Source organism: Portunus trituberculatus, chromosome 28 (genome assembly GCF_017591435.1).
Source record: "Portunus trituberculatus isolate SZX2019 chromosome 28, ASM1759143v1, whole genome shotgun sequence".
In the NCBI taxonomy this organism is placed as follows: Eukaryota; Metazoa; Arthropoda; class Malacostraca; order Decapoda; family Portunidae; genus Portunus; species Portunus trituberculatus.
The window spans coordinates 10,398,556-10,417,658 of record NC_059282.1 but is presented as its reverse complement, the minus strand read 5'-3'; the positions used below and the strand labels follow the sequence as shown (position 1 = coordinate 10,417,658).

Genomic DNA, 19,103 nt, shown 5'->3' with positions numbered 1-19,103 from the left:
GCTGCGGGGCGGGCGTAGGCGTGAGATGGAAGGGCGGCATGCGGTTATGTATGATCCAATATGGCGGAGAGTGAGTGGGCATCGTGGTGTGTGGATGCTGTGTTGGCGTAGCCGTGACTCGAGGCGACGTGCTGCTGATCGCCACATGGTCAAGCGATGAGTGTTCTGCGGTGACTGGCAGGGTGACTGGCGCTGTGTGGGGCGTAACGTCACTGCTCACTGGAGGGGGATAGTGACGCGAAGCTGCAGGCCCAAACTCATCACCACCTGACGCATCTCTCATCCCCTTCACCACCTCTTTCACCACCTCCGTCAGCGTCTCCGTCACCTCCTCCGTCACCGCTTCCGTCACTGCCACCTCCTCCCACGTCACGTTTTCTCTAACCTCCGTAGCGTTAACTATTCCAAAAGACTCGTCCGTTGTTACCAGTGTGGCGTTACTCGTGGAAGTCGCTGCAGTAGTAGTAGTAGTAGTAGTAGTAGTAGTAGTAGTAGTAGTGGTAGTAGTGGTGGTGGTGGTGGCTGGGGTGGTGTAGTGGTGGAAAAGTCAGTCAATTCAAGGAGCATAACTGGCTTGTATCCGAGAGAGACTGGGGAGGCACACCTGTAGAAGGAAAGGAGAGAGAGAGAGAGGCGTTAGTAAAGGGAGAGAGAGAGAGAGAGAGAGAGAGAGAGAGAGAGAGAGAGAGAGAGAGAGTGCATCCTCCACATATTTCACGCTCCAAATGCCGCGGCTTGTCATGTCGTAAAGATAAAATTTTTGTTTAGATCTTCAAAGGATTCTGAAATATTGTAAACAACATCCACCTTGGTAATTTGAGAGAGAGAGAGAGAGAGAGAGAGAGAGAGAGAGAGAGAGAGAGAGAGAGAGAGAGAGAGAGAGAGAGAGAGAGAGAGAGCGCTGAGTCAACATTGCTTCAAGATTTTCAATTTGTTAATATTGAAAGAATATCTGGCGGTGCCGTTTCAGATGTGTGTGTGTGTGTGTGTGTGTGTGTGTGTGTGTGTGTGTGTGTGTGTGTGTGTGTGGGTCCATCTATCCGTCTGTTCTTGATGTAGTATACTGTATACACACACACTCTCTCTCTCTCTCTCTCTCTCTCTCTCTGTGTTATCTGTGAGGGGAAAAGACTGCATTTCTTTCCCTAATCCTTTCTCTTCCTCTCTCAACACTGACCATCTACCCGGTAACCCTCGTCTGCCCCACCTCCTCTCAGTACCTGGGAGAAAAAGGCAGATTGAAACTACAGAAGTGGGGAGGAACCTTCGCTGGAGGACATACGGAGACACGGAGACACGGAGAGACATGAGTGAGAGAGAGAGAGAAAGCGAGGGAGAGAGAGAGAAGATAAAATAGCGATGGGTTTATGAGAAGAGGGTTAGAAGTAAAGAGAGATAGAGATAGAGAGAGAGGGAAGAGAGAGAAGAGAAAGTACTTATAGATAGTGTGAGTGGAGGAATTGGGACAGGATGTAACTGAAGACTTTGAAAGGAAGGGAGTAAGTGGAGGTGGAAGTGGAGAAGTGGAGTAGGAGTAGGAGTGAAGGTGGAACAGGCGTGGAAGACTCACCTGATGCTATGTGACCTGTAGAAGTGGACAGGTGAGTGAGTCATCCACATTTTCATCCACATCACCTGGTCTGGCTCGTCACATCTCCACGCGTTGCCACTCAGCTTTGCCACCTGTAATGAATGCACGTACAGACACACACACACACACACACACACACACACACACAGACAAGATGAAAGGCTGAAAGAAACTTGACTTATTTCACATTTCCATACACACGTAAATTAGTTTGGCATTTATAAAGAAGGACGAAGAAGAAAAAAAATGGACACACACACACACACACACACACACACACACACACACACACACACACACACACGAAATAAAAAAGAATAAAAGATAAAAACATGACCACAACAAATTAATCAAAACCTATGCACAATTTTTTTCCTTATTCACTTTCAATAGAGGGAAGAAAAATAAATAAAAAAAAAATAACCAGCAAAAATATATACACCAATGAAATGATTTACATATATATTGAAAGTATTTTGTTGTGTCTGTGTGTGTGTGTGTGTGTGAGAGAGAGAGAGAGAGAGAGAGAGAGAGAGAGAGAGAGAGAGAGAGAGAGAGAGAGAGAGAGAGAGAGAGAGAGAGAGTTATTCATATATCTATTTACCATTCACTTAATTATCTTTACATTTCCTTCCCACGTACGTCTTTCTTTCTTTTTTTTTTTTTTGCACAATTCTTGACACGACTCATTCCAGAATCTATCTCGATTATGAAAAGAAATTCGGAATATTTGAAATTATTACACTTGTTCAGCCGACCACTCAGTTCTAATTATTGCACCTTTATTAACTTTTCTCTCATTCCTTCGTTTCATCTTTTGTTTCTATTCATTATCTTTCTTTTGTCTTTCATCTGTTTATTTCATCGTTACCGGTATCTTTCCCTCCTTCCTTTATTTCATTTTGTTTTTTTATCATTGTCCTCTTTATCTATTCTTTAATCTTTCCTTCTCTTCCATTTATCTATTTCCTTCATCTTCTCTACTCCATTCCTTCTCTCCATCATCCTTGCATTATTTTTCAATCTATTCTTTATCTCCCCTTCATCTTCCATTTCTCTATTTACTCTTCACTATTATTCCTTATCTTTGCTCCCATTCCTTCATTTCATCTTTAGTTATCAATCTCTTCTTTTTTTTTATCTATTCTTTATTTTTCTTGCCTTCCATTTCTCTATTTCCTTCTTTATCATCTCTGCTCCATTCCTTCTTTCCATCATCATCCTTCCTTGCATTAGTGTATCTTGTTTTAAAATTTATTCCTAACTTTTCTTTGTCTTCTCATTTATTCACTTCATTGTTATCTCTTCCTTCTTTATTGGTTTTTATCTTAATTTCTTATCATCGTGTCTTATTTAAAAGGTATTCCTAATTTTTCTTTGCCTTTTATTTGATTACTTCGTCCTTATCTTTCTTTCGTTCCTTTGTTTTATCTTCTTTTATTACTAGTCTCCTTTTTATTAATTAATCTACTCTTAACGTTTCCTTTTATCATTATCTTCTGCCAGTTCCTTCATTTCATCTACTTTTGTTACCAGTCTCTCTCTCTCTCTGTTATCTTTTTTTTTTTAATCCTTCACCAATTCCACTTATCTATTTACTTAATCCTTATCTTTGCCTCCTTCCTTCGCTTCATCATCTCTGCATTTTGAACCTTTTTTACATCTATCTTCCTTTGTCTTTTATCTATCTATCTATTTGCCTTATCTTTGCCCCGTTCCTCCGCTTCCTCATCTTTGCACCACGAGTCTCATCTGTTATTAGTGAGTCTGCAGTGATGAGGCACCGGGAGGCTTAATTACACCAACCCATTGCAATTAGTAGCCAGGTAATTAAAGGCAGGAATTGGGGAGGTGGGGAGCAGGGAGGATAGTAGTGGTGGGGCTAGAGAGAGAGAGAGAGAGAGAGAGAGAGAGGGAGGAGGAGGGACTGGTTGAAAGAAAGATGGTTTGATTAAATTTTTTTTTGATATTACTCGTGTTGTTGTTGATGATGATGATGATGATGTTGTTGTTGTTGTTCTCTCTCTCTCTCTCTCTCTCTCTCTCTCTCTCTCTCTCTCTCTCTCTCTCACTAATGTCACTCAGAAACTTTCCACTGACAGGTAAGAACGTTAATTAATTAGTGGCCGAAATCCCTCTCAGGTAATGCAGAGAGAGAGAGAGAGAGAGAGAGAGAGAGAGAGAGAGAGAGAGAGAGAGAGAGAGAGAGAGAGAGAGACGTGGGGTGACAGCATCATAGATCATATTGGATTGCGCGCACTTCCTCTCTCTCTCTCTCTCTCTCTCTCTCTCTCTCTCTCTCTCTCTCTCTCTCACATCCTCCCATTTTCTTTAAGATAAATGAACACGAACGCCAAAATATGAAGGAGAACCTAATCTGTTACTTTTCAATCTTTACATTCAATACACTACCACTACTACTACTACTACTACACTACCACTACCATTACTACTACCACTACTACTACTACTACTACTACTACCACCACCACTATTACTACTACTACTACTACTACTACTACTTCCCTCTTCTGTGCTTCTTTCGTCCCTCTCACCTCACCCGCATCGCATCGCCTCTCCTCGCCTCGCCTCGCTTAGCTTCGCCCGCCTCGTCTCGCTCGCTCGCCTCCTCCTTTCCGCCTCCAGCATTATTATATTAAAGCTGCCGCCGGCGGAAAATACGCGGGAAGCAAAGCAGGCTAGTTTGCATTAATAAATTCTGGACATTATTTACAGTTCACACAGCGCGTCCAATGTTGAAGTCAGGTATAATCCGCGCGTGAATATATGTGTGCTGTGCTGTGGTGTGGTGTGTGTGTGTGTGTGTGGTATATATATTGTGGGTTTTTCAAGTATTCTTTCTTCTTTCTTTGTCTTTTTGTTGATAGTTTAATTTCTTTCAGTACTGGGACATCATTTTTACCTCAAGATTTCTGTACGATTAGACCATTTTATTGACATTAGGAACGGTCTATGGAGGTCAGAAGATTAATGGCTGCAGTCTTTACTATTTTAATTCCCAAATAAGTTTCTGAAGCTGTATAGAATCACCGAATACTAAGCAGAATGGATATGGAAAGGCGTCTTGGTACTGAAGGAGTTAATAAGTTGTAGTAAAAGTTATTGTTGTTTTTCTAGAGGGTGTTGCTTCATCTTGTCTTGGTTGCTCAATGTTTGTGAAGTTTTAGTGGAAAGTTACTGGGATTCCTTTTCGAGTTTGTGTTTTACTGGGAATTTAATAAGGTAGAGTGGGAGTTAGTACGATTTACCAGTGCTTTTTAATGATTCTGGTGACAGTTTAGCAATAATTCATGGACTGGCATCTAAGTGGGACTGTTTTGTTGATTCGTTTTTGTTGTTCTTGTCCATTTTTTTTTTCCCTGTACATCAAGAAGATAAGTAAATAAATGAGGAAGAACAATCGTGAGAATTCGAGTAAGCATTTCAGAAGAGTTGAAGTTTATTTGATATTACTCTTTATGCAAAATGGAAAGTCGGCTAAGGGCAACAAAAACTAAGAAAAAAAAATATTAGCCCCACTTGATAGCCATTTCCCTTAAAGATTAATAGAGTTAGCCAAATGTTTATCTATATTTACATTTTCTCTTCCCGCGATGGTATTAAGCACAGAGTTTTCATTTTAAGTTTAAGGGCCCGCCGTGGTACAGTGGAACCATGCGTGCTTTGGGATCCGAGGGGTCTCCAAGCGCACGGTTTCGAATCCTGTCTACGGTCCGAGTGTAGGTTGGGCTTCCTCACTCGGGGCAGCGGTTTCCTAGCGGGTGGGTTTTGAGATAGGAGGTGCCCTAAAAAGTATCCCCTTTAGCCCATAAATTCCCGTGAAAAGCCCACATGGTATAAATAAAAAAAAAAAGTTTAGTTCAGGATTCATTCAGCTGACCTCGCAGTTAATTAATTCCCTTACTTTGTGCATCACGATTTTACTTTACCCAGAAATGAACTATCTCGACCTTAATGAGCTGTATTTGTTTCCTATTTCCTTACTGTGTGAGAGTCAAGGGAGGAGGAGTGGGGGAAGAGTAGGGGAGAGGGAGGATAGGGAGAGAAAGAAGGAAGGGAAGTGGGAAGTGGAGGAGCAGGAGAGGGAAGACGGTAAAGATGGGATGGAAGGGAGGAGAGGGATTGAGAGGAAAGTAAGTGAGTGGAGTGGGGGAGGAGGAGAGGGAAAAGAGGGAGGAAAGCGAGGAAGGTCGGGGAGGAAGGGAGAGAAGGAAGAAGAGGAAGGGAAGTGAGTGGAGTGAAGGAGTAAAAAAGGAAAGGAAAGGAAGGAAGGGAGGAGAGGGAGGGAGAGACAGAGGGGAAGTGTGCATTGTGTGGAGTAATGTCACGTGTGGTAGAGGACGGTCTGGTGGTGTGGTGGCGTGGCGGTGTGGTGGCGTGGTGGAGTGGAGGCGTGGCGGTGTGGGGGCGTGGTGGAGTGGCGGCGTGCATTGTTGTGGGGCAAGAAGGAAATTTGTTGCATAATTGTGTTGTGGACGTGACGGGCGATGCCAGCCTCCCTTTTTGCTGAGGGGAAACAGTCGCCGCCGCTACACAAGTTTCGCTGCTCCTCACCCCCTTCCTGACGTCCCATCCCTCCCCCATGCTCCCTCTCGGCTCCCAGCACGCCCATTCCCTCCTGCCCGCCGCCCGCCGTCTCTCGCTGCTCTGTTATGAATATGAATTTTTCCCCGTTTAAATATTCGTGCGTACTGTACAGTATATCAAGGGTAATTTTAGCCGGCAGCATTTTGTAAGGCATAATTCATTCCCGCGTGTTTTCCCTGCGAGCCAGACGCTCTCGTGTAAATTTCAGAGAGTACGAGGGCAAACAGGCAGGCAGGCGGGCGGGAGCCTAACGAAGCGTGGGTAGTTAGTAGTTAGCGGGCGGGGCGCACTGTACCTGCAGCTTGGGGAAGAAGTCCGGGAAGTCTGGCCGCAGCGCCGCCAGGTCGTTGTGCATGAGGTTGAGTTCCCTGACGCCGCGCAGGGAGTGCAGCATGCGCGTGGTATTGACGAGGCGCCGCACCAGCACGGGAGAGCCGTACATCTCCAGGATCTGCAGGCTCTTGAGGGGGTCGAACAGCACCTCGGGCATGGCCACGGCTGGGGAGTGGATGCGGGACATCTGCAGCACCTTCACGGACGACAGGCCCGTCAGCACGTCGGCGCCCAGCGTGAGCAGCGGGTTCTGGGACAGGTCCAGCGTGTCCAGGCTGGTGAGGGCGGCGAAAACGCGGCCCGTCAGGTTGGCGAGCTGATTGGCCTGCAGGTCGAGTGTCTTGAGGCTGGCCAGCTCGCGGAAGGCGTGGGGCTCGATGCGGGCAATGTGGTTCCTCTGCAGCAGCAGCTGCTCCAGGTTGACCAGGCCGCTGAAGTCCCCTTCGCGCAGAGCCGCGATCTGGTTCTCCTCCACGTAGAGTGACTTGAGGGCAGGCGGCAGCGACAGGGGGATGCTGGTCAGCCTGTTGCCGTTGAGCCACAGACAGGCGAGGCACTCGTGACGCCCCAAGGCGTCCTCCTCCAGTAGCTGCAGGCCGTTGTCGTCCAGCACCAGCAGGCCCAGATTGGGGTAGGAGTCCAGGTCGCCGCGGTGGATCTCGCTGATGGAGTTCTTGGCGAGGCGCAAATCCCGTACGAACTGTGTCAGCGCCTGCGGCACGCGCGTGATGCCGATGTTGGACACGTCGATGTACTGCAGCCGCGAGCCGAAGAAGTCCAGCGTGGAGAGCGTGGTGAGCGGGTTGTTGGAGAGCACCAGCACGGCCAGGCTGGTGAGGTGCTGGAAGGCCGCCACCTCCACGGACACGATCCTGTTGGAGTCCAGGTTGACGTGCTGCACGCGGTCCAGGCCCTGGAAAGTGTCCTTGGCCAGGCTGGCCAGCCTGTTATCCCGCAGGTTGAGGTGCTGCAGGGCGGGCAGATGCGTGAAGGCCTGCGTCAGGTTGGCTAGCAGATTAGTGGACAAGTCTAGGTGGTGCAGGGCCCGCAGGCCGCGCAGGGAGGCGGGACCCAGCGCTGCCAGCCTGTTTTCAGACAGGTCCAGTCTGTCCAGGTCCGGCATGGCGGCGAAGGCGTCGTCCACCAGCCTGGAGATGTTGCATTGGTTCAGCTGCAGCTCCCGCAGCCCCGGTAGGCGCCGCAGCTGCTCTGCCTCCAGTTCCGGCACCAGGAAGCTGCGCAGCTCCACGCGGCTGAGGCCAGACGGCAGCGTCGGCGGCGCCCACTGGCCGTCCCCCACGCAGGTGGCGTACTCCGCCTGTTGGGAGGGGGCGGCGTTAGTGGCGCGGCGTGGCCAGCCACACCTGACATACACCAGCAACAGGCTGCAGGCATGCACACACACACACACACACACACACACACACACACACACACTCACCTCCTCCTCACAGAAGCAGGAGGCGGGACACATGGCGGCCACGGCGTCCTGGCCAGGGTCGCTGCGCACCTCTTGCGTCGCCTCCACCGGCAGCTCCTCGGGCGAGGCGTCCTGCGTGGCGGCCTGCAGCGTGCTGCCCACCACCACCGCCGCTACGCTCCACCACACGGCCACCTGGGGCAGGGGAGAAACGGGTTACCACCACTGGGGAGGAGGTGCGCCCTGCACTGCTATATTAATATTCTCTCTCTCTCTCTCTCTCTCTCTCTCTCTCTCTCTCTCTCTCTCTCTCTCATGTTGAGCCACACCCGCGGCACCAATATCACACGTTGGGCGGGCCTGGGCCGCATCTCCTGCCTTCCCATTCTTTCTCTGGAGTGTCACCAGGGTTACTTTCCGCTGGGCAGTGATGCCTGAGGCTCTGCCCACCCCCCCTCCTCCTCCTCCTCCTCCTCCTCCTGAGCCTTGTGAGCGGCGGCATGAGGGAGGGCCGGTGATTGGCTGTAAAGTACAATAGGAGTGACGGGAAGAGGCGCCGTCGGAAGCTGGGAGGAGTTTGGGCTTTTTGAAAATTGACCTGTATTGGTAAACCCGCCGCGCAGTGCTCGGACTGAAGGGCGCCAGAGAGAGAGAGAGAGAGAGAGAGAGAGAGAGAGAGAGAGAGAGAGAGAGAGAGAGAGAGAGAGAGATTGAGTGGAGAAATGGAACGGCAGCAAGGTCTGGGATGGAGGAAGAAAGGAGAGAGATAGCGAGAAAGGAGCTGCTTGGAATTACTGGGAAAGAAAAAAAGAAAAAGGGAGAAGGGAAAAAGAAGAAGGAAAGGAAGGAAAGGAAGAGGAGAGAAATGAAAGAACGAAGACATTAAAAACCATCCTTCGTAAATAAAAAAAAAAAAAAGGGAAATAAAAAGGCATAATTCAACTCAACTTATAAATTTTAGCTTCGTCAGGGAGAGAGAAAGTGAGAGAGTGAGAGAGAGAAAGGGAGAGTGAGAGAGGGAGAGGGAGAGGGGCGAAAATCCCTGCTGTGAGAGTTGCTTAGTTGTTGTTCCTCATTTGCTAAGCCGTGTAGGGAGAGGGAGAGAGGGAGAGGGAGAGAGGATTGGATGGAGTGAAGAGGAAGGAATGGTTAGGATACGTGCGTGTGTGTGTGTGTGTGTGTGTGTGTGTGTGAGAGAGAGAGAGAGAGAGAGAGAGAGAGAGAGAGAGAGAGAGAGAGAGAGAGAGAGAGAGAGAGAGAGAGAGAGAGAGAGAGAGAGAGAGAGAGAGAGAGAGAGAGAGAGAGAGAGAAACCAAGTATGAAAAGAATAAAACAAACTCCAATATGGAAAAAAAAAGAAAAACGACACACACACACACACACACACACATACACACACACACACACACACACACACACACACACACACACACACACACACACACACACACACACACACACACACACACACACACACACACACACACACACATGTTTTCGACTCGTGATGCTGTTTGCGTTGACCGTCTTGCCTTGTTGTGGCGTGGAAGGAGTGTATTGACCTGCGTACGGGAAATGAAGGGTGTGGGAGGCGTGGGGAGGCGTGGGGAGGGCGTGGATCGAGAGAAGGAGGCCGTAGGATGAGATAACAACACTGTCGCTATGTGTGAGACAGTAAGTCCTACTGTAGGATGCGTAGGATTTATTAAGGATTTACAGAGACTTGGTAGGGATATGTACAATGGTGCCAGTGGCGTGTAGAGGCGTGTGTTGGCGTGTAGTTGTGGTAGGAAATCCTGTAGATGCGTGTACGACTTTATGAACACAAGGAAGGGGGAATGAAAAATAGGTTAAGAGCAGTAGGCTTTTGTATAGAAGTGTTAGAGGGCGTGTGGAGGCGTAGAAGGGACGTGTAGGTGCTGTAGAGAAGGCGTGGTAAGCTTACAGAGTGGGTGAAGACTGTAAAAGAGGAGGAAGGATATAGGCATTGTAGGATTATGTATAGGCGTGTTAGAGGCGTGTTGAGGCGTGGAAGGGCGTGTAGGTGCTGTAGAGAAGGCGTGGTAAGCTTGTAGAGTGGTTGAAGACTGTAAAAAAGAGGAGGAAAGATATACAAGATAATTTAGGCCTTGTAGGATTATGTATAGGCGTGTTAGAGGCATGTGGAGGCGTGGAAAGACGTGTAGTAACATTAGAGAAGGCGTGGTAAGCATGTGGAGGTGTGTGGAAGCGTGTAGAGTGGTACAGAAGGTGGTGAAAAGGAGGAGGCGGATGAGGGATAGGTAATAAGCGGGCCTAGAGTAACTTATTCACTCGTTTTCTGTTCAGTTTGGTTAACCCCTTCAGTACTGAGACACATTTTTACCTTGAGATTTGTGTAGCATTAGACCATTTCATTGACATTAACAAGGGTCTATGGAGGTCAGAAGATTAATGGCTAGAGTCTTCACTATTTTAATCCCCCCACATGAGTTTCCGGAGCTGTTTAAAATCACCAAATAGTCACCAGAATGAATATGGAAACGCGTCATGGTACGGAAGGAGTTAAGTGAGTGGGGGGGTGACTGAGTTAAATCTTGCTTCTTTGTATTGCAGTGCCTTTGTGTTGTTTCCCTTCAAATGACAAGAACACACACACACACACACACACACACACACACACACACACACACACACACCGCGTAGTGTAGTGGTTAGCACGCTCGACTCACAATCGAGAGGGCCGGGTTCGAGTCCCGGTAAGCGGCGAGGCAAATGGGCAAGCCTCTTAATGTGTGGGGTGTGTTCACCTAGCAGTAAATAGGTACGAGATGTAACTCGAGGGGTTGTGGCCTCGCTTTCCCGGTGTGTGTTGTGTGTTGTGGTCTCAGTCCTACCCGAAGATCGGTCTATGAGCTCCGTAATGGGGAAGACTGGCTGGGTGACCAGCAGACAACCGAAGTGAATTACACAAAAAAAAAAAACAGAAAAGAGGAGGAAACGAGAGAGAAAGAGAGAGAAAGAGAAGAGACACAGGGAAAGGGAAGCTGAATCACACACACACACACACACACACACACACACACCCATCAATGCTTCTCTTTCAATAAATGTCTGGCAATCAACATTTTCAGACTTTCAACGTTGTAGAAATCATGCATTGTAAAATTATTGAGCTGGAAGAGAAGGAGGAGAGAGGAAGGAGGAGGAGGAGGAGGAGGAGGAGGAGGAGGAGGAGGAGGAGGAGGAGGAGGAAGGGTAATAAGAATAGAAATGATTGTGATGATGATGGAAAAGAGAGGAGAAGAAGAAAGTTGGAGAGGAGGAAAGACTAACAGAAGAAGAAGAAGGAGGAGAAGGAAAAGGAGGAGGAAGAAAGGAGAGGAAGAAGAAACAGTAAGATAAGAACATTAGGGATAATTCTGATAAATTTAGGAAGAAGATGAAGAGGAATAAGTGGAGGAGAAGGAGAATGAAGAAGGATAGGAGAAGGAGGAGGAGGAGGAGGAGGAGGAGGAGGAGGAGGAGAAGGAGGAGGAGATGTAAGAGAAAGACAATGGAGAATGAGAAATGGACGAGGAGAATGAATAATAATAATAATAATAATAATAATAATAATAATAATAAGAAGAAGAAGAAGAAAAGATGAAGAAGAAAAGGAAAAAGAAAACAGAAAAAATGAAGAAGATGAAGCAGATGATGAAAAGAAAAAGAAAAAGAAAAAAGAAAGAAAGAACGAAAGAAGAAGAAGAAGAAGAAGAAGAAGAAGAAGAAGAAGAAATACAGAAGCTTGGAGAAAACTGTTGGAATGTGGAAAAGATTAAAGGGAAAGGTAGGAAGGGAGAGAGGGAGGAGGGAGGAAGAAGAGGAGGAGGGAGGAAGAAGAGGAGGGAGGGAGAAGAGGAGGGAGGGTAGACACATGTTCGGTTCAGTGTCCCGCCCACAAACACCTGACCTAGCCACAGCCGCTGCTTCCTCTCCCACCGACGCAGGAAGAGGAGGAGGAAGAAGAGGAGGAGGAGGAAGGAAGGAAGAATAAGCAGTAGTATTATCATTGTTTGTTACATTGAGATAACTGAAATATAATAGAAAGAAGAGGAGAAGTGGAGGAGGAGGAGGAGGAAGAGGAGGAGGAGGAGGAGGAGGAGGAGGAGGAGGAAGAGAAGGAGGAGGAGGTGTCATTTTTTCGATCTAGCATCATTTCCTATCACCAGAGAGAGAGAGAGAGAGAGAGAGAGAGAGAGAGAGAGAGAGAGAGAGGGAGAGGGGTGTTTAATGAGCGTGTATGAAAAAGGTGATATATTGCAGGTAATCTTATGAGCATTGTCAATAAAATTACCTTCATTTCATTACAGGGCGTCACTCACCTGGATTTTGGCTAATTTGTTAATTGCGTGGCGACAGGTGAGGCGGGCTATTTGTTGCCACACTAATCATGGCAGCTGTGTGTGTGTGTGTGTGTGTGTGTGTGTGTGTGTGTGTGTGTGTGTGTGTGTGTGTGTGTTTCTTTGTCTCTGTCTGTCTCTGTCTGTCTGTCTGTCTGTCTGTCTGTCTCTCTCTCTCTCTCTCTCTCTCTCTCTCTCTGTGTGTGTGTGTGTGTGTGTGTGTGTGTGTGTGTGTGTGTGTGTGTGTGTGTGTGTGTGTGTGTTCAACTTTAAAGGAGACAGCAACGAGTTTTCTGCATTTTAGACCTGTGTGTGTGTGTGTGTGTGTGTGTGTGTGTGTGTGTGTGTGTGTGTGTGTGCTTATGTCCTGGCCTATAGCGCCTGTAGGTTTACTTGAAGAGTATTGGCAGCGCTGTTCAGCTTCCACCCATTAGTGGCGCAGGCAATTTTATTTATAGTGGTGGGCATATTAGGGCCCATATCACCGCCAAGCGCATCTTTGTAACCACCGAGAACCTGTGTACCGTGGTGACATGTAGGGAACTTTAAACCACTCGACAAATGGCAAAGTAATAAGGTGGTACGTAGCGAGATTCGAACCTACGCGTGGACGTCTGCCTGATCCCACGCTCGCGACCCTATCCTCTAGGTGTGTGTGTGTGTGTGTGTTTCACTGTTTGATCTGCTGCAATCTCTGACGAGACAGTGTGTGTGTGTGTGTGTGTGTGTGTGTGTGTGTATGTGTTACTGCTGTGTGTACTGATATATTTTCACTAGTTTGCAGTCACTGTCCCTCCCTTCCCCCCCCTCTCTCTCTCTCTCTCTCTCTCTCTCTCTCTCTCTCTCTCTCTCTCTCTCTCTCTCTCTCTCTCTCTGGACCTTTGATCTCTCTCCCCACTCTACAGAACACATTTATTCCTGTCAGTCTCACACAGGTAACTGACTAGATAAGTAAACACCCCGCTCCCACCTCTCCCTCTCTCCCCTCCCCCTTCCCTCTCCCTCTCCTCTTCCATTCTCTCCCTTCTATACCCCCCCGAGGTCACTCCCATCTTAGGTACACGTAAATAATCTCTCTCTCTCTCTCTCTCTCTCTCTCTCTCTCTCTCTCTCTCTCTCTCTAATAAGACAAGACAGGTTAAATAAGTGAAAGGAAGGAAGGAAGAGGAGGAGCAGGAGGAGGAGGGGAAGGAGGAGGAGGAGGAGGAGGAAGAGGAGGAGGAGTAGGAGAAGGAGCTGTGGAGGAAAAGAAAGAAGGAATGAAAGAAGAGAAGGAAGGGAATGAAGTAAAATGACACTAAGTAAATGAAATGAGAAAGCGGAGGAGGAGGAGGAGGAGGAGGAGGAGGAGGAGGAGGAGGAGGAGGAGGAGGAGGAGGAAGAGAAGAAAGAGAAGGAAAAGAAAGAATAAAGAAAACACTGGAACGCGGTGAGGATGAAGGAAGAGCAGGAAGAGCAGGAAGAGGAGGAGGAGAGGAAGGAGAGGGAGAGAGAGGACGAGGGAGGAGGAGGGGAAAGAGAGGAGGAGGAGGAGGAGGAGGAGGAGGAGGAGGAGGAAGAAGGATCTACATATTCCCTCGGTAATTCTGGTCTGATTTTGCTCTGACAGCTGACCATGGAAAGGAGGAGGAGGAGGAGGAGGAGGAGGAGGGAGAAGACGAGTAAAGGCAGGAGAGAAGAGAAGCCTGAACATGAGGAAAGGAAAGGATGAGGGTACGAAGAGAAGAAGGAGGAGGAGGAGGAGGAGGAGGAGGAGGAGGAGGAGGAGGAGGAGGAGGAGAAGGAAGAAGAAGAAGAAGAAGAAGAAGAAGAAGAAGAAGAAGAAGAAGAAGAAGAAGAAGAAGAAGAAGAAGAAAAGAAAAAAAGAAAAAAAAAACGAAAAGAAAAAAAAGAAGAAGAAGAAGGAGAAGAAGAAACAAGAAAAATACAAATGAATACAAAGGAAAGAAATGACAACAGCCACAGTGGACATAACGAGGCTGTCTGTCTGTGTGTGTGTGTGTGTGTGTGTGTGTGTGTGTGTGTGTGTGTGTCTGCTACCACTGCAGGTGTGTCTTAGAAAATAGTGAAACATGAAAAAAAATAGATAGTTTCAAGAATTTTCGAAAGGTAAAGGAGGAAGAGGAAGAAGAGGAGGAGGAGGAGGAGGAGGAGGAGGAGGAGGAGGAGGAGGAGATGGAAGAAGAAGAAGAGACGGAGAAAAAGGAATAAATAAAAATAAGGGAACATTGCCAAGACGAGCAGAAAGGGGTAAGAAGAAGAGGAAGAAGAAGAGGAAGAAGAGGAAGAAGAAGAGGAAGAAGACGGAGGAAGAAGAGGAAGAGGAAAGAGGAAAATGAGGAAAGTGGCCTTTATTAGTGTTGGTAAAGGGGGAGAAGGAGGAGAAGGAGGAGGAGGAGGAGGAGGAGGAGGAGGAGGAGGAGGAGGAGTGCTTTGTGTGATGAGGAGAAGGTCGAAATGGGGAGCAGTGATGTTGTTAGAGAGTTTCCTGAGACGAATACAAGATAAGGGGAAAAAGAAGAGAGGAAGAGGGGAAGAGGAAGGAGGAGGAGGAGGGAAAGGAGTCAGGGGGAAGGAGAGAAGGATACCACAAGCTCCCTCCTCCTCCTCATCCCCTTCCCTTACCATCCCTTTCCTGGCTTAACCTATTCCTCTTCCGTCAGGTGAGGATGGTCTTGTCCTCCTGAGTCTCTGTTTGAAGTGTTTTTCTGTATTTAATCCTTGTTGTGTGTGTTTGGATGTGTTTCTGAGTAGTTTGTGTGAAAAAGCGTGTGTTTTTATGCCTCGTGTTTTTTTTTCTGTATTTATTCCCTGTTTTGTGTGTTTGGATGTGTTTCTGAGTCGTGTGTGTGAAAATGTGTGTGTTTTATGCCTTCTTGTGATTATTTTGAGCTTATTTCGTGTGTTTAGATTGTTTATCTGTATGTATGTGTTTTTTTTTCTGTATCTATTCCCTGTTTTGTGTTTGGATGTGTTTCTGAGTCGTGTGTGTGAAAATGTGTGTTTTATGCTTTCTTGTGATTATTATTTTTTTTTTTTCGTGTGTTTAGACTGTGTTGTGTATGTATGTGTTTTTCTGTTTTTATTCCTTGTTTTGTGTGTTTGGATGTGTTTCTGAGTAGTTTGTTTGAAAATGTGTGTGTTTTATGCCTTCTTGTGATTATTATTTTTTTTTTCGTGTGTTTAAATTGTGTTGTGTGTGTATCAGCCAATTTTTCTAGTGTTTAAGTGTGTTTAACTCAATGAGACGCATTTTTACCTTGATTTTTGGGTGCAAGTAGACCATATTATTGACATTAAAAAGAGTCTATGGAGGTCTGAAGATTAATGGGCCACAGACTTCACTATTTTAATCCCCACATATATTTCTGAAGTCGTATGAAGTCACCAAATTGTAAACAGAGTGACTATGGAAACGCGTCCTGGTATTGAAAGGGTTAAGTGTGTTTTTATGTTTCGTTTGTAGTGTGTGTGTTGGTTTGTGTTAGATTTGTTTCAGTGAGTTTTTTTTTGTTCATGATTTTCCCTCAGTTTTTATTATTTCTCTCTTATCTCTTCTCTTGCTTCAGTTTTCCACGATTTCTCCTTCTTCCTCTTTCTAATTCTTCTGCTTTGTATTCACATATTTTTTTTTTCCAGTTTCTCTTCCCTTTGTGTCTTTTCTCCGTTTCTGTTGCTTTCCTTCCGTTTTTCTTTCTTTTTTACCTGTTTTCTTGCTTCCATTTCTCCTTTTTTCCTTATCTCCTCTTAAGCTTTGCGATTAAAACGAGTCGTGGTGTCATTTTAGTCGTTTTTGTTGTGTTTTTCCTTGTAATCGTATCGCTATGTGTGTTTACCAGGCGTTCCCAAGCCGTGTTTAGTGCCTTCCTCATAATCCACGTAATTAAAACTCGTATCTCACTGCTATTTCCGCCCACCCAAAAACAAACACACGTAATTTTGCGCACCTGTAATTATCGAGTAACTGCGAGGTATGAATTTTGCCTCATCGTTGCAGACAGGAATAACTGCAAACATTCCGTCGCTTTCTACCTCTCTCGGTCTGATCGGAAGCTCGTCTCTCGCTGAAATGAAAGCTCGATTGTTCTCCTTAATATCACCATTACCGCTGCTGGTGTTAATGCAAATGCCGTCAGGTCTTACGCGCGAGGCGGTGGTGAAGTGTGAATGTTCCGTCAGTATTCGTGTATTTGGGGTCGCGCAGCAAGGGTGAGGTGGCAGTGGCGCGTGAGTGTTTTACCTTGTGTTGTAAATGCGAGTAGAATTTAATCGAGTGATGATGTAAATGTCCTGCCTGTATTGAGAAATCATGAAAGCAGCTTGGAGAACCGTGGAGACTTTCACTAGAGCTTGGTGAAGGCTTAACCTCTTCCATACTTGGACACATTTTTAGCTCGAGATTTGTGTACGATTAGCCCATTGTATTGAAATTAGCAAGAGTCTATGGAGGTCAAGAGATCATTGGCAAGAGTCTTTACTATTTCAATACCCACATAAGTTTCTGAAGCTGTATAAAATAGTTAAATAGTAACCAGAATGAATATGAAAACGGTACTGAAGGGGTAAAACTGTCTCTGATATCTTAAAAAAAAACCTATTCCGACACCCACTGTCTTCTACTAGAGCTTGTTGAACTGCTGAATTATCACTCAAACCACGAAAATATCCTGAAAAATGCCCGTAGAATCTATAAAATTACCATTGGACCCATGAAAACACCTTCGAAAACCCCAACAAACCTTGGAGAACCTACACAATCAAAACAAGACACTGAAACATCCAAAACATACAAAAAAAAAAAAAAAAAAAAAAAATTGGCAGCAGTAGGAAGATAACACACAAATGGTGGCAGCGAGTGGGATAAACAGCACTACCACCACTACAGTCTTTGACACGCTCAGGAGAGGTGGCTCAGCACAGAGGTAGCATCCCAAGCTAGAGAGAGAGAGAGAGAGAGAGAGAGAGAGAGAGAGAGAGAGAGAGAGAGAGAGAGAGAGAGAGAGTAGTAGTTAATTCCCAGCAGTGGCGTCCTTTGTTAGTGAGACGCAATGGGACGGTGGTGTGCCTCCCAACATGTCTAGCCGTGTTTTGACTGCATTTCCCTGACGAGCCACAATTGGCCATCAGCTGCGCCATGTGTATTGACTCATTATGACTGAAGCACGATGAAATGACTGCCATCACCGCTAATGACTGGATGAGCTGACCATTTTATTGACGTTTGGAAAGAGGAGGTAGAGAGGGAAGAGAAAGAGAACAAAATAAGGAACAGGGATAAGCAGGAGGAATAAGAGAAAAGTAAAAAAAAAAGTAAAAAAGGAAAAAATGCACACGAAAGAGAAGGAGGAGGATAAGAAAAATAGACGCAAAAGAGAAGATGAAGCAAAAGAAGTGAAAGAAGAAGCAAGAGGATGAGGATGAGAATGAGGACGGGGGAGAGGAAGGAGGGGAAAAGAAAACACATAAAAGAGAAGGAGAAGATAGAGCAAGAGAAAAGTGTGAGAAGAGGAGGAGGAAGAAGAAAAGAAAGGAAAGAAAGAGAGATTCAGAATTACAAAACAGGAAGAGAAAAACAAAAGGAATAAGAACAAACTGGAGATAACAAAGAAATTAATACCAAATATGAATAGAAAAAATGAAGAAGAGCAAGAGGAAGAAAGAAGAGAAAAAGGAGGAGGAGGAGGAGGAGGAGGAGGATGTGAAAGGAGCGGGACGAGATGGGACGACTTGAAAGAGGAAAAGTTTTTTGCACGAACCACGAAAATGAGAGAGAAAATGGAGGAGGGAGAGAGAGAGAGAGAGAGAGAGAGAGAGAGAGAGAGAGAGAGAGGGAGTGAAGTAAGAGGGGATTTAGGGCATGATGGAGGGGGGATGTATGTTGTGGGAGAGGGAAGGGAGGGGGACGGGTTGGGATTTAAGAAGATTAGCTGGCCGTGATTATAAAGTAGTATGAATAATGCAAAACTGTGACAGACAATAGTGTTCATTAGTATGTGTTTTTTTGCATGGTCTTGGCACACACACACACACACACACACACACACACACACACACACACACACACACACACACACACACACACTTTTTCGTTTCTCTTAATACAGTTAGATTCTTAAAAATATGAACAGTAGTAGTAGTAGTAGTAGTAGTAGTAGTAGTAGTAGGAATAGATAAGGTTTAAGTAATGTTAGTGGTTGTAATAGTTAAGTTAGTAGTAGAACAGTAGTAGAAGAAAAGACTGTGTAAGTTAGTAGTAGTAGTAGTAGTAGTAGTAGTAGTAGTAGTAGTAGTAGCAGTAGCAGAAGCAGGATTAGCACAAGTCTTAGCATTCAAGGAAACAAAAGACCACGATTACGGGAAATTCAGGCGTTTAGATGAGACGAGGAGAATGCATAAGTGTGTGTGTGTGTGTGTGTGTGTGTGTGTGTGTGTGTGTGTGTGTGTGTGTGTGTAAGAAAAAAAATGATGGGAGGGAGAACAAGAGGAGAAAAAAGGGAAATGGTAAAGAAGGAGGAAGAGAGAGAAGAGAAGGAGAGAAAGCAAAAAGAGAGAGAGAGAGTGTGCGTGAGTGTTAGTGTGAGTGTGTGTACCTGTGTCCCCATGGCGCGGTGTTCTAATTACACAAGCTTAGCGGAACAGGCTGCGTTAGGCGTTGTATTAATGTCTTACTCGCATTATGACCTACCCCAATTTACATAACGCGTCAAGGGGTTTTGCGTTACTAATCTTCCCGCTTCTACACTTGTTCTAGCGGGGAATTTTTGAATGATCTGTTTATTTGGGTGTA

At 46.1% G+C, this 19,103-nt stretch overlaps 1 protein-coding gene across 1 annotated transcript in view; it reads right to left on the bottom strand.

Annotated features, from left to right (window-relative positions):
• Positions 1 to 422: 422 nt before the first annotated feature.
• The window catches only part of LOC123510102 (podocan-like protein 1), a 25,869-nt gene continuing 7,188 nt past the window's right edge, over positions 423 to 19,103 (bottom strand). Inside the window, exons 2-5 of the mRNA XM_045264905.1 lie at positions 7,974 to 8,147; positions 6,495 to 7,850; positions 1,571 to 1,683; positions 423 to 604 (exon numbers count right to left, since the gene is read on the bottom strand). Of these exons, the coding sequence (XP_045120840.1) occupies positions 424 to 604; positions 1,571 to 1,683; positions 6,495 to 7,850; positions 7,974 to 8,147 (1,824 nt within the window). The 3' untranslated portion in view covers position 423. The remainder of the gene's footprint in view (positions 605 to 1,570; positions 1,684 to 6,494; positions 7,851 to 7,973; positions 8,148 to 19,103) is intronic.